Here is a 25867-nt window from a genome sequence, read left to right as displayed (position 1 = left end):
TTTGCAAACACAGAATCTGCACATCATGAGGGTCAACTGGAGGAGAATCCCGTCTTCTTGTTATTAAGCTAGACAATAAAGCAATCTGCAAAGGTGTAAAACATTGCCACTCTTCTCATAATTCTTTGTTTTGGAAAATATAGTTAATTTTTATAAAAATACACTATTTTTGTTGCCATGTAAAGAGTTTATGTTAAAATGGATATTTAAAAACATTCTCAGTTTTAATTTCTAATACAGTTAAGATCAATAGGCATGCCCTCTGTAGATGAAAACTGATCTTTTAAATCAACAGACACAATTGTGTAGAACAGTTTTATATTTACAGGGAAATTAAAAAGATAGTGCAGAGGGGCTGGCCCCATGGCCGAGTGGTTAAGTTTGCGTGCTCCGCTGCAGGCGGCCCAGTGTTTCGTTGGTTCGAGTCCTGGTCACGGACATGGCACTGCTCGTCAGGCCACGCTGAGGCAGCGTCCCACATGCCACAACTAGAAGGATGCACAACGAAGAATATACAACTATGTACCGGGGGGCTTTGGGGAGAAAAAGGAAAAAAAATAAAATCTTTAAAAAAAAAAGATAGTACAGAGAGTTCCCCTATCCTCCCCCCGCAATTTCCTCTATTAATATCCTGTCTTAGTACAATACATGTATTACAATTCATGAGCCAATATTGAAACACGACCGTTGAAGTCCAGGCTGTTCAGATATCCTGTTTTCTCTTAACACCCCTTTTCTGCCCCAGGAGCCCCCGCAGGATCCCACGTTAGTCTTACGTCTCCTTGGGCTCCTCTTTGCTGTGACGGTTTCTCGGGCTTCCCTTGTTTTTGATGGCGTGACGAGGTTGAGGAGCACCCGTCTGGTATATTGTTGAATGTCCCTCCATTGGAAGTTGTCTAATTTTTAAAAAATCATGATTTGACTGGAGTTGTGGGTTTCCTGGCTGTGTGTACACAGGGAGTGAACGCTCCCTGGCTGTGTGACCTTCGGCTGAACCTCCCTGAGCACCTGACCCTCACGGAGAAATGCGGGTGGTGGTATCTCCTTCAAAGGGGTGTGTAGATTAAATACAGGTAGAAGCGCCTGCCTAGACCGGGAAGCTGCCGTTCACAATTGCTCGGCAACAACGAGAACAATGACAGCAAACACGTAGCCAACACTGGGTTTTTATCACGTGCTGGGCTCTGTGCTCAGCTCTCTGAATGACGATGAGCTTTCAGGAGAGGCCAAGATGTTGGAAGCAACCGAGTCAGTGCCGTTTGAGAAGAAACGCAGGATCAACATTGCCCGGCGTACCCTAAAGACAGCAAAGAATAATATTAATTACTATACTAACAGCAATTATACACCTCCCATTTGCACAGGGCTTCACGCTGCACGGGGTATTTCCACGCTCAGGCGTTTTAATTTTCTCAGCCTTAATTTTCTATGGGGTCAGCAGAGTCATCTCTGTTGTTTAAATGAGGAAGCCAGGCTCAGAGAGGGAGAGGGGCTGGCCCAAGCTCGCACAGCGGCTAAGTAGCCAAGGAATGTGCCCCCGGAGGGAGAAGCGGGCAGCGGAGCCCGCGCTGCGGCCGTGTCTCCGATACGCTCAGGCCTGCGCCTTCCCCAGACCTCCGCCCAGGATGCAGGCGCAGGCCCCAAGGTGCCCGGCCTTGTCCCGGGGCTCTCCAGGGACGTCCAGTCCTCAGGAGGGCTCAGGGGCTGGCGGAAGGCGCGGGCTCGGAGGCGCGACTCTGAGCTGGCGGCGGGGGCCGGACGCGGGAGAGGCCACCCACCCCTCCCGCCCCAGGATCCCCCTCCCTCCCCAAACACGCGGGGCCCTTTCTAGGGCGCGGCTGCGGAGCCTGGGCCGGCGCGGGGGAGGCGGGGGGCATCCCGGAGGGGATCCCGCCCCCTCCCCCGGCCGCGCGGCGCCCCCACACCCACGTGAGCGCACGGCCGGTCCGGATCCCCGCCGCTGCACAGCGCGTCCCGGCTCCGCGCCGCTGCCTCCGCCGTCTGTCCCCGCGCCAGCGCTGCGCCGTCCCCGGCGGGTGCCAGCTGCCGGGCCGGGGCTTCGCGGGACTCCGGGTCTCACGGTCCTCCTCGGAGCGCAGGCGAGGCGCGGTGAGTCGGGGGACTGCGGCCCCGCGCGGGCAAGGGCTCTGAGGGCCGGGGCGGGCGGGACCCGAGGACGGGTCGGCCCACCCTGGGGTCAGGCGGGCGGGGTGCGCCCTACTCCTGCCTCCCCATCTCTCGCCGCCCTTTGTCTCAGCTCCTCCCTGCCCCTTAGAGTCGTTCGCTGTTTCCTGGCGCCTTAGTTACCCGCGGGTCTCTCTGCCCCTCTCTCCGCCCGCCTCCTCCCGCGCCTCTGTCCGCGGCCTGGATCGTGACAGCTATCCGTCTCCGTGCCTGGTGCCTCGTCCTTTTCTGGGGCTCTGATCCCGGCCCCATTCGGGGGTTTATTCCTCCAACTCCGGACAGCCCTGGTTGTGACTGAGACTTTGGCCACCGCTGCAGGGCGCTGGGTGTGGAGCTGCGTGTGTGTGTGTGGGGGGGGGGGGGGGGCGCGCGGTGGTGGTGTGTGCCGCCGAGAGACTGAATGTGTGAGGGCGCTTGCCTTCCCAAGGTGTGTGGGGCTGCATGTTTAACTACTGGCAGGAATTTGTTTGGAGTTTTGTGTCCTGTGTCGCAAGGTGTGTGTGTGTGTGTGTGTAGGAATTGTAGAACTACTGCAGTTTCTTTTACAAGGGAAGTTGTGCAGGGCTTTGAAGGTGTGTGTGGGGTTGTGTGTCTGACGGTGTGCATGAATGTGGCAAGTGTGTGTGCATTTGTTTGTGTGTAGGGATGGTATGACTGATGCTACCTGAGCGGAGCTGCATTTCTGAAGGTGTGTGTGGGGTTATGTGCCTGAACAGTTCTGTGTGTGACTGTGTGTCTGTGTGTGGTTGTGTACCTGTCAGTTGCAGAAGGAGGCGTGCGGGGTTGTGTTTTGGAGTGTGTGTGTGATGTGTGATGTGTGATTTCCGTGCTTCCTTTCCCTCCCCCCACTCACCCTCCGGCTGCAGGGTGTTAGATAAAATGTGTGGAAGTAGCCTCGTTTTGCCACAGCAGCTGGCTTCAGTTCTAGGGTGTAGGAGGCCCTTCTTTGTTCCCGTTGGCTGCAAGCGGGGGGGGGGGGGGGGTGGCTGGCACATCTCACCACATCTAAGAGTCTGGAGGTGGGGGAACCAGGTGGGAGACCCATCCTTGAACCCCTGCAGACACTAGAAGGGCCATGTCCAGAGCAGGAAGCCTAAGAAGCAGGTCAAGACCATGTCTAGAACCAGGAGAGACTGGACAAGAGAGAACCGAGGGTGAGGGGGGAGGCCCCAGGGGTCCAAGAGAGGCTGAGAAAGGCCCCAGTGGAGGCCAAGATCCTGGGAAAACCATTTCAAGTCCAGTACTGCTTGGTGAGTAATGTACCCAGGACCAAGGAAAATCGATAGGAAGACACACTCCTGCTTCTGCATTCTTCTCTGTCCTCAGTTGTACGTCTGCTGGGCTTCTGCTTTTCCTCAACCATGGCTGACATGTTTTGTGCTCACCAGGCACTGTTCTAAGCGTCTGGTGAATTTTGCCCTCTGAGCCACACAGACAGTAACCAGTTCCTGCAAAGGGGAGTGGGGTTTGAAATAAAGAGCTCACGTAAGCTCTTCCGCTAGGCCAGGGGTCTGCAAACTTTTTCAGTAAAAGGCTAGAGAGATTGTTTTGTGGTCCACAGGATGTGTCCCACCAGCTCCACTCAGCCGTGGTAGCACGAAGTATAACCATGGACAATACGCGTTGAGTGAGTGCGGCTTGCCAATAAAGCTTTATTTACAAAAACAAGTGGCTGGCTGGATTTGGCCCTCAGACCATGGTTTGTCTATCCCTGCTCTATACTGTACTACCTCTTGTAAGGAAGAGACAGGAAAGAGAGAAAACTAGCTCTGGATTTTTTGTGACTAGTTTAGATCTTAGCTGACACTTCCTTGGGACCCGTGGGACGCTACTGCTTGGTGACAGGGAATGTACATCCTAGAGGAGAGGGAGGAATTTCGCATTTCCTCTGTAGTCTGTGGTCCTCTGTCTGGGATTTTTCACAGCAAGGTGAGAAGCAGCATCCTGGTTTCAAAGTGAGCGATCCACTTGAAGCAGGACCCCAACTGGAGTTGGCCATTGGAAATGGGGGTTAGACCTGGAGGAAGCAGGGCCTGGAAAGGTGAGGCCGACGTCCTATCACTTGGATATGAGAGGACCAGAGGGCAAGGAAGACAGTGGCCCTAGAAAAGTAGCTGCTAAGCCAGTGGCAGCCAAAAAAAAAAAAAAAAAAAGAAAGAAAAAAAAAATTCCAAGGACCTACCTGCTGGTGGAACTGAGACCTCTGCCAGACTCCCAGCCCTGACCTGATGAAATCAGGCACTGGGGCGGGGGTGGGGGCAGATCGGTAAGGAGAGGTGTCAGAACCCAGGTCCCTCAGAGAGTAGCTGGGTAAGGCCATGTTCTCCCTACAGGTGCAGCGATCCCAGGCAAACCAAATATGCAGAGTTCAGTACAGGATACAGTATTCACTGTCTTCCTTTGGCCTGGATGTTTTTTTCTAAGAGTTGGATGAATCTGGTGTATCTGTCAGGAAACAGCACACTCAAAAGGGGGAACTGCAAAGAGTTTAAGTTAGGGACTATTTACAAAGATATGAGCAGAGTTAAGAGAAACTAGTGTGGCTGGTGTAGCACTCAGGGATCAGCAGCAGTGGGGAGGCTGCAGGGAGGGAGGAGGCGAGCGGCCTGGGGAAAGCCATGGCTGGAACAGAGAATTATCTTTCTTTTTTAATTGAAATATATTTGACACATTACATTGTGTAAATTTAAGGTGTACGCCATGTTGTTTTGATACATTTATATATAATACGATTGCCATTGTAGTGATGGCACCTTTATCACATCAAGGGAGCCAAGAACACCCAATGGGGAAAGGAGAGTCTCTTCAACAAATGGTGTTGGGAAAACTGGATAAACACATGCAGAACAATGAGGCTGGACCCCTATCTTATACCACTCCCAAAAATTGACTTGAATCAGCCTAAGACTTAAACATAAGACCTGAGACCATAAAACTTGAAGAAGAAAACATAGCGAAGAAGCTCCTTGGCGTGGGTCTTGGCTTTGATGTTTTGCATATGACACCAAAATCATAAACAACAAAAGCAAAAATCAACAAGTGGGACTATGTCAAACTAAAAAGCTTCTGTGTAGCAAAAGAAATGATCAATGAAATGAAAAGGCAACCTGCAGAATTGGAGAAAATTTTTGCAAACCATAAATCAGATAAGGGGTTAATATCTGAGATATATAAAGAATTCGTACAACTCAATAACAAACAAACAATCCAATTAAAAAATAGGCAGAAGAACTGAATAGACATTTTTCCAAAGAAGACATTCGAATGGCTGATAGGTACAGAGGACTGTCTGATGGGAGCTGTGGCTGAGGTGGAGGAACATAGCCTCTGCCAAGTATGCTCATCTCCACCTGCTGCCTTCCGCGGCCAGACCGAAAGGAGAGCCAGTGGGCAGGGAGCCTGGGTGATGCCATCTCTAGCAATCAGCCTCCGCCTGGGAGTGAGTCTAGAGGGATGGCAGAATTCCCAGTGTGCTTGGCCTGGAGGCACTGCCACTCTGGCTGTGACATCAGTGCCTGCAACGTTGTTGTCCTTCAAAAACCAGAGGCTCAGTCCCCAGGGCCCACCATACTTTTAGGGACCCATGGAAATGCTTTCACTTCTTTTAAAATCACAAGAAAGAATTAAACTTTTAGGTCAAAGAAAATGTTTTAACATATAATATTAGGTGAAATTCACATCACAGGAAACCAACCATTTTAAAATGTCATTCAGTACATTCACAATGTTGTGTGACCATCACCTCTATCTAGTTCCAAAATAATATATTCATTTTTAGATCAATGCAGTCGTAAAATAGGATTGTCATATTTTTTTTTTAATGGAGGAAGGAGTCCAGGAAGGCAAAAGTTGCTCAGGCTTATGAAAGTCACATTTCTAACTTGCCTTATACATGTTAGGTGTTTAGCTGGTAAGAGGATAGGCAGGTGTTTATTTTTATATGCATTTAACATGTATTAAAATATAATTAGCATTTCAAATGATGACCTAAAGTTTGACATAGAGGAATGATGTAATGTATCTAAAGTTTCCATTTTAGATACACTTATTTAGATAAGTAAATGAAGTTACATGGATATGGCCGGAGGTAAAGAAAAGACATAGAAGTCTGAAGTTTGGATAACAGTGCCCTGCCCCCTAGGCAGACTCTGAACATCACATTCTCCTGCAGAGATGTATCCTGAAGAGCCACGGGGGTCAAGAATTATCCCCATTTCCATCCCGAGGGACTCCCCCCCTCTGCAGTTGCTCATCTGGGCATTCAAGCAGCTGCAATTATAGGGCACCCACTGTTTGCCAGTACCTGCAGATTTTGTCCTTGTGGAAAGCCGTCTTGTCAGCACCTCCAGGCCAGGCACCGAACCGTATGAATTTTGGGGGGCTAGCCTCAAAGTGCCTTGTCTAGGGCTCTGCATGCAGTTGTCGCTCAGCAAGCCTTGTTAGTTTGCTTTGCGAGATGGAGCAGCCCCCAGTTGCTTGTGATGATCTCGTGAAAGAGGAGGCTGGAATCAGGGAATGGCAAAAGCGGCCATTCCATTGTGGTCTACTTCCCCGCCTCTCCTCAGCCATGCCCAGGAGTGATTCTGGAGACCTTGGCCCTTTTCTGCCAGGACACGACCCCTGAACCCTAGGCAGTGTTCTCAGTGGCCCAGCCCCAACACATCCCGACAGACCGACACCGCCCCTCCCCTGCTGTCTGCACTCCCCCGGAGGACTCACCAGCGTCCTCCACCCTTCCATCCGTCCCCGTCTACCCACATCCGCCCTCTGTCCCGTCCCTCACCCGGCCCGGGCCCTCTGTCCCCCGCAGATAGACGATGAGCAGCCACGGGAACAGCCTGTTCCTGCGGGAGAGCGGCCAGCGGCTGGGCCGCGCGGGCTGGCTGCAGCGGCTGCGGGAGAGCCTGCAGCAGCGGGCCCTGCGCACGCGCCTGCGCCTGCAGACCCTGACGCGGGAGCACGTGCTGCGCTTCCTGCGCCGGAACGCCTTCATCCTGCTGACCGTCAGCGCCGTGGTGCTGGGTGAGTCGGCGCAGCCCGCGAGAGCGGGACTCCTGGGAAGTTCCCTGCACGCACGTCTCCTTACTTCACCCACGGGTTTTTGCCTGCACACATGCGCACGTCCCACCAGCGGCACCCCCACCAGGGACACACTCACACGAATGGGTACAACACAGTTGTGTGTGTACAACGTCACATGTATATGCGTGTGTACACACACACACACACGTGTACACTATACAAACACACCCTTTCTGTTTGTAAACAGACAACAAACATGAACACATTTTAATGCATTCACAAAACTTACAGGTGGAACGTGAACTCACATCACACTTGCACGCATTTACTAGAACTTAGAAACACATTCGTACATGCACATACATTCCTTTATACTTATAGCACTCTTATGAACTTAAATGTACATACACTCCCATGTCTGAAAACAGTAACGTACACATACAACTCACACCTGTATACACACAGAGGAGAAACATGTGCATCCCGTGTATAGGGCCACATATACAGGCACAGGTACATGTGCACAAGTGAGTGTACAGTGTCACATATGCATGCATATGTACGTGTAAATGTGTGCATTTACACACACATCAACATGATACACAAATTCATACATTTCTACACTCAGAATGTGTCTCTCTTTCTGCCACCCTCATCCACACACATCCTTATTCAGATGGATGGCCCCTGCTTGGGGCTCAGTGGCCCAAATTCCACTCCACGGACCCCTCATTTTGGCCCTAGGGGTGAGCCTGGCCTTTGCCCTGCGTCCGTACCAGCTTACCTACCGCCAGATCAAGTACTTCTCTTTCCCTGGAGAGCTGCTCATGAGGATGCTGCAGATGCTGGTGCTGCCACTCATCGTCTCCAGCCTGGTCACAGGTGAGAGAGCCCAGGCCGGCAGCGCTGGCCTCCAAGACCCATCCCGGAAACCAAGCTCCAACCTGGAGCTGAGGCTGTCCCAAGCATGGGGACGCATCTCCAGCTCAGGCCTCAAACATGGAGTGTGAGTCTGGCCCTGAGTCCTTGGCCAAAGCTCCAATCTGCGTCAGACCCAGGTTCCGGACCTCATATCATCTACACCACTTATTTCAGGAACTTTCCTGTACTTTTCCTTGGAGTTAAAATACCAGCCTGCCCGAGGCTTGGTGTCATCCAGAGATGGGAGAAAAGTTGTGGTGGGACAGCCAGGGAAGGTTGCTGGGATGTGGTGTGGGTGGCAATGGGATGAGATGCGGATGGAAGTGTTTGTGATGGGGGTGACAGGATGGTGGGTGGAAGGTGAGACGAAAGTATGGATGGACTATGCAGGAGTTAGCAAACTTCTTCTGTAAAGGGCCAGAGAGAAAACATTTTCAGTTTTGAGGGCCATACGGTCTGGTGCAACTCCTCATTTCTCTCCTGTTGTAGTGCAAAGGCAGCTGCAGATTAATATGTAAACAAGTGGGCATAGTTGTGTTCCAATAAAACTTTATTTCTAAAAAGAGGCAGTGGATCAGATTTGGCCCATTGGTAGTCAGTTGCCAATCTCCAGAATTTAGGACAAGCATGAAAGAATGGTTTCTTGGGTTGGGTTTCTTAGAAGCAGAGCCTGAGATGAGGATATTTGTGCAAGCAATTTATTGAGGGATAGCTCTCAAGAGAAACCTATGAGGAAGTGAGGAGAACTGGAGGGGTGGGGAAAGAAGCTAAGCAGAAATGTTGGTTCAGAAGAAGGCTGGCATCTCAGCCTGATCCTATGAGGAGCTCTGGAGCATGAGCAACCCTGCAGAATTGATCCCCCCAACTCTTCCTCCACCCAAGTCAAAGGAGCTGGCTTTTTAATCCCTGTACCAAGCAGCCATTGGCTGTAGGTCTCCGATGGGGCCTTTCTGGGTGAGGAAGCTCCTTTCTGCTGAGAGCAGTTCTCAGCAGAGGTAGGTAGCATGAGCTGTTAGCAGCCAACACACTTAGCAGCTGTAGGATAGGTGTATCATTCTGGTAAAGGGTGTCTGAATAGGGCACCAAAAGTATCTACTACAGAGAGTATGCAGTGAGGTGGGTTGGAGTGAGGTGTGATTTGGGGTGGATAGCGGAATGAAGAGTGGAATTAAATTATGTTGCAAAATGGGGGTAAATGGAGAATGGGATGGGGATTGAAAAGATTGGCTTGAAGTAGAGGGAAGGTTAGTGAAGTAGTGTTTGGGAAAAAAGATGGAGTGGAAAATGTATATGGAAAAGAGAATGGAGCTTGAAGAACGATGACATGGTGACATGGGTGGTGGGTGCGGCATAGGAGGAGGGTGTGCTTAGTGGAATGGTGGTTGAACTGGTGGTGTGGGAGGGTGGAGCAAATGGATGGGAGAGTGGGTGCTCGGGTGTCGATGGGGCTGCTTGGGGCTATACTACCTGTTCTCCAGGTATGGCGTCCCTGGATAACAAGGCGACAGGGCGGATGGGGATGCGGGCAGCTGTATACTACATGGTGACCACGGTCATCGCAGTCTTCATCGGCATCCTCATGGTCACCATCATCCATCCTGGGAAGGGCTCCAAGGAGGGGCTGCACCGCGAGGGTCGGATCGAGACCATCCCTACAGCCGATGCCTTCATGGACCTGGTCAGGTGACGTCCTTTCTAATTTTGATGGGAATTTTGGCCCTCCATGCAACAATTTATGCTCAAGCAGAGACTAAGGGGACAGGCTGACTCAGCCTGGAAATGGCAGCACCCAAGTTGAGCCTGGTTTTATTGGTACCCATTTTATGCCCTGGAGCCTTGCACAAATCCTCTGAGAGCAACGGACTCCTAGGATATGATCTTTTGACCCCTAGGCTGGGGAGGCTGTAGCTTAAGCATCTTGGGATGGGCTCAGACAGCTGGCGTTTGTCTGGTGTCCCTAAATTCCACTGCAGGGTGAATGATTCTCTTAGAGCAGCAAGATTGTGTCAGTTGGAATCAAAGCTGGCTCGAGTGATACTCTAGTCACCAACTTGGGAGGAACCCAGGGTTGGGGGAATTCAGGAGCTGTCGGTGTGATTTTGAGGCATCATTATCATGTGTGATAATGTGTGTGTGAACTGAGGTCCCTGAGGTGGCATAAGGTCCCACTGAGGGCTCAAACAGACCTGGATTTGAGGTACATCTGCAGCCCTTGGCAGCTGTGTGACTTTGGGTAGCTTACATAAATTTTTTGTGCTTTGGTTTCTTTGTGTGTAAAATGTGTGTAAAATCAGTAGCACTCACTTCTAGGGTTATTTTAATGTTTAAATCAGATCATATAGATAAGGCACTTAGCTCAGTGCTTGGCCTAGAGGAAGTGTTCATATGTTGGCTGCCATTATTATTATTGCCGTTGTTATTATTATAGCTATTATCACCCTAGATTCCTTTCCAAGGTCTAACTTCCCTTTATCTGATGCTTTTCTGCAGAAATATGTTTCCGCCCAACCTTGTGGAGGCCTGCTTCAAACAGGTCAGGAGGAAATACACAGTTTCATCAAGGAGGCTTGGAGGGTGGGGGAAGCTTGCTGCTGAGTGAACGGTCCAGGGGTGAAGGGTGTGAAGAAGGGCCTGACAGAGCAATGGCCAGAGGCTTTTGGAAGAGACTGGGACATTGGTGTGATGATTAAGAGAGGGTTAGAGAGGAAGACTTAAGCCCAGGGCTGCCTGGGAATGGTATTGGAGGAGAATCCAAGGCTTCTGACCATAAATGGTTGAGGAGAGAGGCCCCCAAACCTGCCTGAGCAGTGCCTGGGGAGCTTGTGCAAAATGCAGAATCTATACTCATTCCCCCAGGTGGTGGCTGTTCCCTCCCTCAATCATCTCTTCATTCACTTATTCTTCTATGTGTTGGTCAAATCATCCATTCACTGATTCAGATCTACTGAATAAGACTCTCCAGGGTGTGGGAACCAGGAATTGACGTTTGAAGGAAATTTCTCCAGGAGATTCTGATGCATCTGCTGAATCATATTTGGCCCCAATCTCTCCATATTTCAGTTCAAGACGCAGTACAGCACGAGGTTGGTAACCAGGACCATTGTGAGGACAGAGAACGGATCTGAGCTGGGCCCCTCCGTGCCTCCTCTATCCTCAATGGAGAATGGAAGCAGCCTCCTGGAAAATGTCACGCGGGCCTTGGGCACCTTGCAGGAGGTGCTGAGCTTTGAGGAGACTGTGCCTGTGCCTGGCTCGGCCAATGGCATCAATGCCCTGGGCCTTGTGGTCTTCTCTGTGGCCTTCGGGCTGGTCATCGGTGGCATGAAACACAAGGGCCGAGTCCTGCGAGACTTCTTTGACAGCCTCAATGAGGCTATTATGAGGCTGGTGGGCATCATTATCTGGTGAGTGCTGGTCTGTGACAGGGTGGGTGGTGATGGTGCCTGGGAGGATGGAACCAGAGCTGGAAAGTCAGGCTGTGGGGAAGCTGCTGACGGGCTCATTGCAGCCATTTGGCCAAAGTTGTTCATATACGTATTGGTTAATTCACTCACTAACTCTTGCAGTCATTCACTCACTCATTCATACCTTTCTGCAATGATTTCTTCACTCATTCACTCCCTTGTTCATCTATTCATTCACTCATTTATTCATTTATACTCATTTTTCCATGCATTGGTTTACTCATCTTCTCATTCATTTATTCATTCTTCTGTGCATTGGTTCATTCACTCATTCATCCGTTCATTCGCTCATGAATTTGTTCACTAACTCATCCTGCATTAGCTAAACCATTGAACGATGCATTTATTTATTTACTAAGTCACTTATTCATTTGGACTCATTGTTTGACCCACTCATTCATCTCTGCACTTGTTACTTTCTCATTCGCTTGCTCAAATATTTCTTGCATTCATTCATCCATTCACTTAACACACTCATTCATTCATTCACCTACTCCTTCATGTCTCATTTGCTCATTTTCTTACTCATTTATCCACTTGCTAATTGTTCCTTAATTGATGCATGCACTCATTCATTGTTTAAATCTCTTCATTATGTCACTCATTCAACCAACATTTTCCCAGGCTGACTTTCTCTTTAACTCTGGAATACAGAGATACATTGAATTAAGTCCTTGTCCCCAAGGAGCTTGCAAAGTCTTGGAGGAGACAGACACATATTAGATACATAGAATATAAGGTGGAAGGTTCTATAGTAAGGAGACCTTACAAAGTGTTGGGAACATGGAGAAGTGAGCAGCCAGTGGAGGAATTTACAGTGAACTCTGCCTGGGAAGGTGAGGAGGGAGTCATGGAGAAGGTCATCTCTTAGCTGGGTCTTGAAAGGTGAGTAGGAATCTAACAGGACAGGAAGAGGGAAGAGGACTTCAAGCAGAGGGAAGAGAACATGCAAAGCTTGAAAGAACCTGAGTTGTTTGGAGAATGGTGCAGAGTTCAGGAAGGTGGGAACATAGGGTAAGTTGGAAGTGGTTGTGGAAGATGTTAACAAGGCTGTCTGGTCCCAAATTGAGGAAGACTTTGTACATTATCCCAAATAACTTGAAAGTTGTGTCGGGGGCTGGAGGGCCATGTAAGAGCTTGGAAAAGCTCCTGAGGGGGAATGGAAAGGGGTGATTATCAAGGATAAGCAAGATGATTGACAAGGAGTAGGAAGGCTCAACTCAGCTGGGAACCATGAGTGGTGTCATTGGCATGGTTAGGGAAAGTATCCCTATGTGCCAGGTGGCTGAGCGTGGGAGGAAGGAAGTCATGTGCAATTCATTAGGGTTGAGGAATTTTGCAGAGGACAAGGAGAATGGATGAAGATGAGGGAGTTGGAAATAGAGTTCACAAAGTAATCATAGAGGTAGGTCTAGACTTGGGGACAACTTAGCAACCGCTCACCAGGGCTAACCCTTGAGCCCAGCTTGGGGAACACAGATGTGGCTGGAGAAGTCCCCCATATCCTCATTCCCACAGCCTTAGCTTGAGTCTCATCATTTCTGATCCAAGCTGTTGCATCAACTTCCCAAGAGGTCCCCAGTTCCTCCCGTACATCCATGAGAATGACCAAGGGTAGATTTCAGTTTCTAAAGAGACGAATAACAGTTGAAGCCTGGTAATAGGTAAATGATGGCACCACTGGCAGAAACTCACAAGACTAAGCAATGGGCTGTTTTTTGGGGAAAACAGGCGAGCCCCTGATAAACTCACTTCTTCTGTCTTCTTTAGTCTCCTTTTCACTCACTGCTCCAGCCACACTGGTCTTCTCTCTGCTCCTCCGATACTCCTAGCTCATGCTCATCTCAGAGTCTTTGCACTGTGCCTGAAATGCTTCCTTCTCAGATACACATGGTTCCTTCTCATCATTCGGGCCTCAGCTTAAATGTCACCCCTTCAGAGAAGCCCTTCTGACTGCCCACACTTAAGCTGCCCCACTCAGTGACACTCTTTTGCAGTTATCACCACCTGAAGTTTTTAATTACACATTTCTATATGTACCACCTATTTCTGAAAGAATGTGCACCATAAGGGCAGGAATCATGTGACTGGAACATAGTAGGTACTCAATAGATGTTTGTTGAGTGAATTAATAAATAGATAATTTGCTAAGACATGTTGTTTGACATGTCTATGGGAAATCTAGGTGAAATAGCTCAGGGCTGGTGAATGAGTGAGAATATGCACTTACAGGAAAGAGAATAGGCCCATAAAGGTGATAAATGCAGAGCAAAGAGTTGGGGGCAGTGAATAATGGAAGTTAGAAGGCCAGAGATAGGGAACGTCTGGGCAATGCCTACAGAAATAGTCCTGAAGACAGTGATTATTTGAGGGGGACTTGGATGGAGGAGTGGATAAGGAGAGACCTTATCAGATTGTATGCCCTGGAGTTGTAGGAACTTTTCTGCTGTCTGGGGGTGAGCTGTGGATGAGCAGGAAGAGGTGGTGGGGTATGCTTGTGGCGCCCAGCCCTGTTTGTTATTGTGTGGAGAAGGTTGGGTGGAGGAGGGTGCTGTATGACAGGCACTGCCTGGCTCCAGGGTCTCATATGGGCAAAACTTTAGGGATGCCAGTTCTGAGTTTGTAGGGGAGGTCATGAGGGAGCCCTGACAGGTGTCTGGCTTGGCCCAGGTATGCACCTGTGGGCATCCTGTTCCTAATTGCTGGGAAGATCCTAGAGATGGAAGACATGGCCGTCCTAGGGGGTCAGCTGGGCATGTACACCTTGACCGTCATCGTGGGCTTGTTCCTCCATGCTGGCGGCGTCCTGCCTCTCATCTACTTCCTCATCACCCACCGGAACCCTTTCCCCTTCATTGGGGGTGTGCTGCAGGCCCTCATCACCGCCATGGGCACATCTTCCAGGTATGGCCTTGTCTACCCCTGTGGGTACCCTTCCTAGGTTCACCGTTGGTCTTTCATGAACTCTCCTAGGAGTCCCAACCTCCCCCACTACAGAACCTCTTCTGAGTTGTATAATAGTGTCAGATGCTCCTGAAGGCCTCCAGGTGGCTCGCAGGGTGATCTTTGTCCTGGGCTAGCTCTCCTGACCCCTTTTTCTCCTCTCCTGTCTCTATTTTATGTGGAGGAGAACTTGCTGCCAATTTTGAGGTTAGGATGAAGGTTCCAAGATGCCTCATATTCTCATTTTCTAGCTCAGAGGGTCTCATCTCCCCTTAAGATGGTTACTTCCTTCTCCCTTTTTTTGTGGTTTTAGGGGGTTAATAAAAAGCTCCCCTTTCTCCCATCACCCAAATTCAAAATGGTTTGAGGAGTATCAGAAGCACCAATCAGATGGAAGAAAAATACAATTTTTATTGTCCATAACGCTGATTGGAGAATGTGCCTTTTGATCTATGGCCAAGTAGGGTTGGTGCCATTGTACCCCAGGATTAAACTCATCTGGCTTCCACAGGGCTGGACACTCAGAAGCCCTCTCTGTGGGTCCAGGCTTCTCACTGCATGATGTAAAGCTTATCAGACAGAGCACACATCTTTGTGGACAGGCTGACCTCAAATGAGATGCCCACTCCTTTAACTAAACTCACCAATTGATTAAGTCACTCTTCCTTACCTGGGAAGTGGTGGGGAGAGAGGCCACGAGGGTTAGTGTAGCTCAGCTTGCTCCCTGAGCAAATATGGGGAGTGCGGAATAGGAGTCCTCTGTAATGTTCCCCTCTTAGCCCTGAGGGGTGGGAAGTCAGAAGGTTCTTAGTTCTCTCCTTTCTGGGAGTGAATAGAGTGAATTAGTGGTATGAACTAGCCTAGTAGTTAGCTTTAAGCTATTGGCTTTAAGTGGGTCAAGAGACCTTCAGCTTGGAGGAGCCCCATTGCTCTGTGCTCCCTGTCATAAGGAGACCCTCTTCCCCATGCACAGTTATCAGCCTCTGAAATGTTACACACCTGCCATCCTCCCCTTGCTCTGGCTCCCATCTGGCTTCCCAGTGTTCTCAGGGGAAGCTCTCCTTGGGTCTGTTGCTGCTCCAGCTCTGCTCTGCCATCCCCTGTTCTCAGCCCCCAGGGCTCTCTCCCTTAGCTCCGCGACACTGCCTATCACCTTCCGCTGTCTGGAAGAGGGCCTGGGTGTGGACCGCCGCATCACCAGATTCGTGCTACCTGTGGGGGCCACCGTCAACATGGACGGCACTGCCCTCTATGAAGCCCTGGCCGCCATCTTCATCGCCCAAGTCAACAACTATGAGCTCAACCTGGGCCAGATCACAACTATCAGGTGAGATGGTCTTGCGTGGGACCTGCCAGCAGGTGAGACCTAAGAAGTCTTTAGCTTGGCTGGGGGAGGGTGGAGCCACAGCTCGAGGTCAGGGGAGGCCCTTGATGTTGGAGAGGGGGCCTGTGGGAAGAGCCCAGTCACCCATACTAGACGAAGCTAAAGGTGAGACTTTGCAATCTGAGGCTGTCAGAAGCTGGCAAGATGTTCAGGTCAGCCCTCCTCTAACGTGGTATTGTGGAAGATCCCTTTGTGCAGTATTTTCCAAAGTATCGCTGGCACCTCCAAATAGCCTGAGGTTCTTGTTATAAATATGGATTCCTGGGCCTCATCCCAAAGGCCCAGAGGTTCTAACTTAGTCATTATAAAAGCAAAAGCAAACATCATCATCTCCTTCGGGTCTTTGCTCCAATGTCACCTTTTCAGGAAAGCGTTTCCTGAATACCCTATTTAAAATTGCATGTCTGGATTTTCGTAGGCTGAACCATTGTCCCGTAGCACTATCTGCCCTCCTTTAAGTATTTTACTTATTCATCTTGCCGATTGCCTGCCTTCCCCACTAGAATGTAAGCTCTGTTTGGACAGGGATTTTGTTCTATGGGAATTTCTACTAGGTGTCTAGCAATAGCATATGTGCAATAAATGTGAGTTGAAAGAATGAATTTATTAAGGCTGTGTAAACAGTCTTGTGCAGAGTGCCTTTGCACCCATTCATTTGATCCTCATGACACCCCCTGAGGTGGGTAAAATTATATTTACTTTTTTAGAGAGGAGGAAACAGAAATTGAGGCCGGTGAAGTTACTTGCCCAAGGTCACTTAGTGGAGAAGTTGAGCAGGGGGTCTTGATTCCTGAACCAGTGCTGGCAACTGCAGAGCACAGGGTGGGAGGAGCGATGGATGAGGGGTGGGAGGAAGGAGTGTGCATTCAAGGAAGCTGGTCTGGGAAGCAGGGGTACATGTGGGCAGTGGTTTGAGAATCTCTTACCCAGGTGAAGAGTCTGAGTCAGTGGAGCTTAGCTTCTTGTGTGCCACACTCAGCAACCTCATGCTGCCTTCCTGTGAACGTGAAGTACTTGGAGCTCATGGGGCTGTGGTTCTCTATACCTTGTGGCCACTGAAATAGGCCTCATAAGTATTGGATATTGGGGAATAGCCTCTTGTTCAGTCAGTCAGCAAATATTTATTGTAGTAGTACTGACTCGGTCCCAGGAACTGGGAATATGGCTGTGAACAACATACTCATGACTCTGTACTGAATCTCTTTGGAAGTCAGCTGACACAGCAGACTCAGAGTCCTGGGAAGGCACTGCTGGGAATTTTCCTCATGGCTTGGGCTCCTGGCAGTAAGGACTGTGCATGGACTCCCAACAAAGGCTGGCTGGGGTGTGCTGGACACAGCTCTCTGAGGCTCTGCTCTTTTGTATAGGTTCTTTTTGGAGGAAGAAAGACTCACTGTGACTCCTCTGCTGACAAGGGCCTGGGGGCCAGTTTCTTGGCTTATGTCTCCAATTCCTTAGAAAAAGAGAACTTAGAAAGATTTGCAGTAATTTTCTGGGTGTGGGTCTGCCTTTGTTCATTCCTTCCTTGCTCAAACGTTCATTTGGTGTCTACTTACTGAACCCTGTGCTTAGGAAGACCTAAATATGTGAAGGCATGAACCTGGCTCAGAAGGCATCCACAGTCCATTAGAGGAGACCATGAGTGAACTAAACATTTCCACATGGTCTGCCAAGGGCTGCGCTGGGGAAGCCAAGTGCTGTAGGAGTGCAAGGGGGCACCTGGCCCAGCCTTGGAGAAGAGGCAGTGAGTGAAGCCTTCATGGACAGGTGACTCTGGAATTGAATGTGGAAGGAGGACTAGGAGTTGGCCAGGTGGAAAGGAAGGCAGTGGGTAAAGGGGTTTATGGCATCTGAGAGCAGTGGTTCTCAAAGAGGACCAGCAGCAGCAGCATGTGGGAACTCACTAGAAAATGTAAATTCTCAGACCCCAACACAGTCCTACTGAATTAGAATTTCTGGGATAGAGCCTAGCCATCTGTGTTGTAGCCAACCCTCTCATTGACTTTGGTGCACAGTTAAGTTGGAGAACCACTGCCTTAAAAAGACTAGGAGGAGCTCATCAAGGCTGAGGCTCGGAGGACATGAGAATGAGAAGGACATAGGGCTGGAAAGTGGGCAGGGGCAAGTTCAGGAAGGCCCCTGTGCCAAGAACTCTAATTTAAGAGCAAACGTTCAGAAAACATGTGCTGAGTGTTTTCTATCTGGCAGGCTCTGTGTGGAGACTGAGGGATGCAGGGAAAAATAAGACATGGTTCCTGAACTCAGGGAAGATCCAGTCTAATGAAGGGAAAAGACACACAAATGATGATGATGGTGATGGTGGTGATGATGATGGTGATAGTGGTAACAGTGGTGATGATGGTGGTGATAATGGTGGTGGTGCTGGTCATGGTGATGATAATGGTCAATATTTATAAAGCACTTACTATGTGTCAGACACAGCATTAAATATTTTACCAGTGTGAATTCTTTGAATGACATCCCATTATGTCCTATGTATAGCTCCATCATTGTCCTTGCCAAATTAAAAAAAGATTATCTGTTTGTTGTGGGTAGCATAAGAGCTTTGGGAATCCGGGGAATGGGCATCTAACTCAGCTGGTACCATGTAGCTTTCTTTTCCCTTCCATTTTGTTAGTACCCCTCCTCCCCCCAAATAACTTCAACATCCACACAGGTGACCCTTCATCATCTTCCTTTAAAAGTTCCCTGGCCTTTGGAACTCCAGCCACCTACCCTTGGGACCACACCCTGGACTTTGTCACCACTCAGCCTGCTTTGACATCTCTAGTATATGCATCATGGGCACAACCTCCAATGTATCTGCCTTCTTACTTTACTTCCCCTACATTTCTTTAATTTCATGAGAACTTTTGCTTCCTCAATTCCTCTCTTTCCCCCCCATTTTGGTTTCACTTTTCCCCTTATGTGTTTTAGTTCAGTGCTTTTATGTGCATACTAATCACCTGGGGTTCTTGTTCAAAAGAGGTTCTGATCCAGTGGTTCTAGAGTGGGGCTTGAGGTTCTGCCTTTCTAACAAATCCTCGGGTGATGCTGATACTGCTTGTCGGGGGACCACACTTGAAGTCGTGAACTTCCAGACCAGAGAACGTGGCGCTTCCTTCTTTCACTTTCTTGAGACTGTCTTTGACATCCTCACTCCCTAGTCTTTCTGTCCATCACCTCTCCAAATCCTCAACATTGGGGAACTCATCCATCCACTTTATCTGCTCATACGTCAAGGTGTCTGAGCCCAGGTAGGAAAAATCTACCCACCATGGAGATTTTTGCCACTAGAAGAGGATGCATTACATTCTCAGCCAAGCACATTTCCACTCAGAAATCCCTTTATGTCAGGATTCACAGTCCTGGGTACACATTAGCATCACCTGAGACCACCTCCTCCAAGAGGCTCTGACTTAGTTCTGGTGGATGTGGGGTCTGGACATCAGTATGTTTGTGAAAGCCACCAGGTGATTCTACTGTGCAGTCAGGGTTGACCACCCAGTTATATAGTGGTTGTATTAGGCGTTCCTCAGCATTCATACTGAATATTCATCACTCTCTTTACCCACCAAACCTGTTCTCCGGTTTCCTTCCTCATGGAAGACCGTATTGCCTGCTACCTCAGGGAGATCTTGGAGATCATTGAGGTTATTGGGCATGAATAGACCTAACTTTCTGCTCCTGCAGCTCAAATCTGTTGTGTATGCATCCATCCATGCTTCCTTTCCTCTGATCTCAGTTTAAACACAGTTCTGTTGCTCTGTTCAAAACTCGTTCCTCTGCTGTTCCCCAAATCCCATCCCTCCTGTCTTCTCGTTGTCAGCCATTCCATTGCTATTTGCATTTTCAATTCCACTGCCTCTACTTGACCTTTCTCTGTAGCATATGAAGGCATGCTGACATCTATCCCATATTATAAAATTAAAGATCTCACACCTAAAATGCTACTGATCTCAGGGAGGCTTGGCTCCAGTGTCTGAGCATCTCACCCTCTCCAACACCTGCTTGTCCTTCATGGGTACATAGGGATTGTGGCTGAAGGCAGGTACCACAATGTCTCAGCATAGTACAAAGCTGGCTTGATGGAAACACTTATGACTGGGTGTCCGCAGCAGGATGAGGTGCTCTACCTTTTTGAGGGTCCTGATAGATCACCCTGTAAATAAGGAAAACAGTCTGAACTTGGGTCCCCATGACTGAGGGGACTTTCAGGGATACATCCCGACCCCAGGGCTGATAGCACCTGGAGGTTCTGTGGGATGTTGAGCCCATGTGAAGTCCCTTCTGCTACAGGTAGAGGAACCCTGGTCCTAGTTACCTCATTGCCACACAACCCAGAGATTGCCACTGGATCTTTCTTCAAACAGCCTTTCTTGTTACTGGCTGGGATATATGAACCCTTTTCTATGGTAAACCAAGGATATAATGAAGATGACGTAAAGATAATTTCAAAGGAAAACATTTTTTTTGTTTATTTGTCTATGTCAGGGTCCCAAACATTGCTGTGAACACTTCTCATGGGAAACTTTGACATCATTGGGAGTAGGGAAGTCATCAAAAAGGGTAAGGATGAAAGACTTTTGAGGGGTTTCTTAAATGGACCTGGGATCTGAGCATCACTTCCAGCATCTTCCTGGGGAATCTTTGGGGAGAGCTTGGTGGGGATGGCCACCTTGAGAGCCACCAGATAATAGTTCCAAGTTTAGTGGCAGATAGTGATTGGCTAGTTGGAGATTCCTAGTTTGGACCTAATCTAAACTTAACCCAGAGAAGTTTGCGTTGGCTTCTTGGATCTGGGTTGGGATTAGCTCGTCCCGTTGAGAGCAGGCTGCCCGCCTGCCAGGGGCACACGCAGACCACTGTTTATGCCAGGGCCAGCGATCGGAGGAGGTGTTTTCTCTCACTTAGGTTGATGGTAATAATGATCCCCTTGAGGCCCGTCCTTGAAGCACTGTTCTCTTTTACTGCTCACAGTAACCTCACAAGGTGGGTGTATCTTCCCATTCTACAGGTGAGGAAATAGAGACTCTGAGTTTATGTCCAAGGTTGTACATCTAATGAATAGGAGTCTTCTGGATCCCAAAGTCCATTCTCTGTTCACCAACCCAACAGTTTGCCCAATAGATGTTCTGTTAGAGACCTCATCTGGGCTAAGCATCCGAGTGGCTCCATGTTCATGATTATAGAATTTGGGAAAGGGCTTCAGAGGCCACCGGGAAGAGGGGCACCAACCTCAGGGCACTGACACCTTTCCTGGTAAGCTTGGTGGCTTTAGAATACTTGGCACCATGCCAGGCAACCCACGTTGATGTGGGAGCTACAATCTAGCCTACTCTTGATCCAGTCTGACTCTTCTTGATGCTGGACAGCCATCTCCTTCATTTTCCATAGATTTTGCCTTTTAATTTTCCAAAAATGTATATGTGTATTATTTTTCATATATAATTTTTTCCCTTTGCTCAGCATAACAGAAAGTTTTTTCTTTTGGTTCTAAACTTTGTCCATCTTCCACATTTCCATCCCTGAAGCTGGACGTGGCCATACTGACCTACCTGCTTCTAGTGTGTGTGCAGATGGGAACTCAGTCTTCTGGTTTATGGCTGCTGTCTGGTTTGATTCTTCTGCTTTCTTGCAGCCCCTAGTGGCAGCTAGTTAAATACCTCCTTTTACATCTGCAATATGAGGTGTTTAAACATACAAAAGTCTGTCGTTGGGTGAACTTCCAACCACATCCTAGCAGAAGACGAGGAGACCTGTCTGCACTGGGACTCAATGAAAGTCACTTTTGGTTACTTTTTTTTTTCCTGATTTTTCTCCCCAAATCCCCCCAGTACATAGTTGTGTATTTTAGTTGTGGGTCCTTCTAGTTGTAGCATGTGGGATGTGGCCTCAACATGGCCTGATGAGTGGTGCCATGTCCGTGCCCAGGATCCGAACCAGCGAAACCCTGGGCTGCTGAAGCAGAGTGTGCGAACTTAACCATTCGGGACCGGCCCCTGGGTTACTTTTTATTTTTGGGAATTTGATTTAGGATGCCCTGGGAATGGACCCCTTCCCTTCTCTCATGTCCTTTCTCACTCTCTTCCTCGTCTCTCCCCTCCCTCCTCCTGCCTCCTTGTGTCCTCTCTCCACTTGCAGTATCACAGCTACAGCAGCCAGTGTGGGGGCTGCTGGCATCCCCCAGGCGGGTCTGGTCACCATGGTCATTGTGCTCACGTCGGTCGGCCTGCCCACTGAAGACATCACGCTGATCATAGCTGTGGACTGGTTTCTGTGAGTGTTCTTCAGACCCTTGTGCTGTCTCTCCTTGACCCCCTTCCTTTCCCTGTAGGACTCCAACCCATGGGCCCTCATTCCAGCAAGGACGCTGAGTTCTAGAATTTTATATTGAAAGGGGGTGCTTGGGGAATACTCAAAGCCATGGCCTGTGGATCCCAAATTCCATAGAGTCAACCTTGGGAAGTAGGGCAGGGAGGAGACAAGCAGTGGGGGCTTTACCTCTCAGCTGGAAAAGCTCCCCTTGTACCTGTTCTATGTAGAAGTCACACAAAGGTGAACCGTGGGACAGAACTGCCTTGAAAATATTTTTAAAAAATTCTCAACTTTAAAAATAGGAGGTTTCCATTAAAAAATCTGGACTTTCATCCCCACCTGGGAGCTGTCAGCTGGACCTGAGTCCCATTTGGATGGTCTCCAGCCTGGCCTGATTTACTCGTGGTGGTTACCTTCCTCATCTCATATGCTGTTCAGATCATGACTCCTAATTTTTTATCAGATGTTTACGTCCTTTAAAAAAAGAATTGTATTGCTAAGATCAAGTGTGAGCATCAGAGCTTGTCCGACCTGTGCTCGTTAGAAGGGGAAACTGAGGACAAGGGGGGTACCTGCAAGTGTTATATGGTCGTGGATTGGACTGGAATGTGAACCCCAGCTCTCAGGCACAGGAGCCCCCCTACTGCACCCTGCCCCCTGGGGAGCTCTTCAAGCCTCTGTTAATGAAGTTTCTCTCTCCCCTCTCCTCCCTAGTGACCGACTTCGCACCATGACTAATGTGCTGGGGGACTCGATCGGAGCAGCTGTCATTGAGCATTTGTCTCAGCGGGAGCTGGAGCTGCAGGAAGCTGAGCTCACCCTCCCCAGCCTGGGGAAGCCATACAAGTCACTCATGGCACAAGAGAAGGGGGCATCCAGGGGGCGGGGAGGCAACGAGAGTGCCATGTGAGGGGTCCCCAGCTCTGCTGCCCAGAGGTGGGGGGAGGGGCTGGGGAGGGAGGTCCTGGGGAAGATCCACTGCCTGGATGGCCATGCACTGAACACCTGTGTTCTGTCTGGATGGCCATGCACTGAACACCTGTGTTCTGTCTGGATGGCCATGCACTGAACACCTGTGTTCTGTCTGGATGGCCATGCACTGAACACCTGTGTTCTGTCTGGATGGCCATGCACTGAACACCTGTGTTCTGTCTGGATGGCCATGCACTGAACACCTGTGTTCTGTCTGGATGGCCATGCACTGAACACCTGTGTTCTGTCTGGATGGCCATGCACTGAACACCTGTGTTCTGTCTGGATGGCCATGCACTGAACACCTGTGTTCTGTCTGGATGGCCATGCACTGAACACCTGTGTTCTGTCTGGATGGCCATGCACTGAACACCTGTGTTCTGTCTGGATGGCCATGCACTGAACACCTGTGTTCTGTCTGGATGGCCATGCACTGAACACCTGTGTTCTGTCTGGATGGCCATGCACTGAACACCTGTGTTCTGTCTGGATGGCCATGCACTGAACACCTGTGTTCTGTCTGGCATGTTTGGGGGAGACTGGGATAAAAGAGCAGGAATGAGAGGGGTGTGAGGTCTCCATTTCTCTCTGAGTGTATGCTGAGAGCTTGAGGGCGGGTCATGAGCGAGGCAGGGAGGAACTATTTCTCCTGGGATTGGGGATACAGGAAGCTTCAGGCTCAACCAAGAGAAGGATCAGCTCATGTGCCTCATTTTCTCGAGGAGTGGTGGAACTGAAGAAGGAAAAGGAAAACCTCTGTTTCTCATAATAAAGCAATATCCATGGCCTCTGTGGAGGGGTCCCCAAGACCACCTTTGGGTTCAGTCATTTGCGAGAAGGACTCATGGAACTCAGAAAAGCTGTGATGCTCATGTTTATGGTTTATTGCAGGGAAAGGACACAGATTGAAATCAGCAAAGGCGAAACGTGCTTGGGGCAGCGTCCAGGAGACACAGACATGAGCTTCTAGTTGTCCCATTTTAGTGGAATCACATAGACAGCACTTAATTTTCCCAACAATGACCTGTGACAACACATATGAAGTCTGCCAGCTGGGGTGCTCACTTGAGCTTTGATGTCCACGATTTTTATTGGAGGTCCAGTCACATAGGGATGGAGCACTTGCTCCATCATTCTTTACTCCCCCTGGAGGTCAAACTAATACAGCATTGCCCAGGGCCCCAGGTGAACGAAAACAGGCATTCACCATAAATTACAACTGTCAGCATAGACTGTTTGGCATGGCTCAAAGCCCCAGGTATACAAAGACAGTTTTATCAAGCAGTATATTCCAAGGGCTCAGAGGTCATCTTCGAGGAGCCAGTCAAGGGCCAGTCCTTTTGTCGGCAGGTGCAGGCTTTCAGCATCCCTAACCTTCTGAGTCAACCCTTTACTGCATACAACCTGCGGAGGGGAACAGAGGAAGCAGCTTCTCCTGGGGATGAGTAGCTGGTTCTTGTAGCCTCAGCTCTTAACTCTCGAGAATGAATGGCCCAGACAGCCCCATACCAGTCTTGGGGTTCTGTATCTCCTAACTACACAAGAGTGGATGTTGGCCTCTTAGTATCATTTTCTTGTAACCTAGTGAACCAGATGTGACACTGAATGAGACCTTGCTAAAGACTTGGGGAAAACACAAGTAGACAGAGGAACATGATTCTGTCTGTCATGGATGTAACTCAACTCCACGACCCTATTTGTCCAGGAGACATGACAGTAATTTTTTCTAAATCAAATTAAGCTCTGCTTGAGCATTTACCTCTCCCAAATTGGGGAGGGAAATTCAAGCACAGGTGTGTTTTGAGATGGCCCTTCCCCCATTCTTTAGGATCCTAAGAGAACCTTTGGATATAGGCAGTTGAGAGAACGTGGGAGAAGGGCTCCATGGAGACATATGTGGTCAGGGAGTGGAAACAGTCTACACAAAGGCAAGAGGCTCCTCCGTGTGTAAAACATCCTGCTCTGCATTTGCCCAGGGGGGACTTGGCCTGGGACCCGAGTGTCAAACCGGAATTCCAGCCTCCAGCCCAACACCACCCCATGGCTGTGTCTCCAGAGGGCTCCTTGTGGGAGCGAGGTGTATTAGTTTTCCAGGGCTGCCGTGACAAAGTACCACAGATTGGATGGCTTGAACAGCAGAAATTTATTTTCTCAGAGTCCTGGAGGCTGGAAGTCTGAGATGGAAGTGTCATCAGGGGTGGTTTCTTCCGAGGCCTCTCTCCTTGCCAGGGGCTGGCTGTCTTCTCCCTGTGTCTTCATATTGTCTTCCCTCTGTGTGTGTGTATCCTAATCTTCTCTTTTCATAAAGATACCAGTCAGACTGGAGTAGGAATGAACTCATTTTAATTAAACAATTAAATCTGCAAAGACACTTTTTAAATGAAGTCTCATTCACAGGTTCTGGGTGGGCAAATCTTTTGTGGGGCCACCAGTGAAGCCACTACATGGCCAGGAAATGTAGTCAGCCTACCTAAGACCAAGATCTTCGTAGTCTGGGGAGGTGGAGTTGTGAGTCAGGTAAAGGAAGGCACCCGTAAAGGAAGCATCTGTCAAACCAGTTATCAACGTGGTTGCCCAGGGCTTCTGCTGAGGAGCGCTGGGAGCCAATGTCATGTGTATGCCTCAGGGCCATCTCACCCAAGGGAGTTATACACCAACT

The 25867-nt window shown here is 49.3% G+C and overlaps 1 protein-coding gene and 1 long non-coding RNA gene across 3 annotated transcripts; one reads left to right on the top strand and one right to left on the bottom strand.

Moving 5' to 3' along the window:
* Window positions 1-166: 166 nt before the first annotated feature.
* LOC138919897 (uncharacterized) lies at window positions 167-2071 on the bottom strand. Its single transcript, XR_011430436.1, has 3 exons — window positions 1930-2071; window positions 777-1297; window positions 167-533 (listed from the first exon to the last, which is right to left on the bottom strand). It is a non-coding gene; the product is annotated as an uncharacterized lncRNA (long non-coding RNA).
* On the top strand, window positions 1969-25577 carry SLC1A6 (solute carrier family 1 member 6). 2 transcript variants are annotated; one of them, XR_011430435.1, is made up of 11 exons: window positions 1969-2109; window positions 6995-7206; window positions 7951-8088; window positions 9606-9810; window positions 10618-10660; window positions 11188-11531; window positions 14262-14495; window positions 15667-15861; window positions 20413-20487; window positions 22063-22197; window positions 22951-24020. XR_011430435.1 is itself a non-coding variant. In XM_023625320.2 (10 exons), exons 2-10 carry the CDS (start codon window positions 7002-7004, stop codon window positions 23144-23146), a joined length of 1695 nt encoding a protein of 564 aa, XP_023481088.1. In that variant the 5' UTR covers window positions 1969-2109; window positions 6995-7001; the 3' UTR covers window positions 23147-25577. The 2 variants fall into 2 exon arrangements, 1 of the variants encoding a protein (XP_023481088.1); XM_023625320.2 differs by lacking the exon at window positions 20413-20487 and having other exon boundaries at window positions 22951-25577.
* The last annotated feature ends 290 nt before the right edge of the window (window positions 25578-25867 follow it).

The sequence above is a fragment of the Equus caballus genome, chromosome 21 (genome assembly GCF_041296265.1).
Source record: "Equus caballus isolate H_3958 breed thoroughbred chromosome 21, TB-T2T, whole genome shotgun sequence".
Lineage (NCBI taxonomy): Eukaryota > Metazoa > Chordata > Mammalia > Perissodactyla > Equidae > Equus > Equus caballus.
Note: the sequence above shows the minus strand (reverse complement) of the source record. Positions and strands in the feature narration are given on the sequence as shown.

Coding starts and splice junctions, on each gene's coding strand:
- SLC1A6 (XM_023625320.2), top strand. CDS start 7,002: ATGAGCAGCCACGGGAACAGCCTGTTCCTGCGGGAGAGCGGCCAGCGG. Junction 7,207..7,950: donor CGTCAGCGCCGTGGTGCTGG/GTGAGTCGGCGC, acceptor TTTTGGCCCTAG/GGGTGAGCCTGGCCTTTGCC. Junction 10,661..11,187: donor TGGAGGCCTGCTTCAAACAG/GTCAGGAGGAAA, acceptor TCCATATTTCAG/TTCAAGACGCAGTACAGCAC.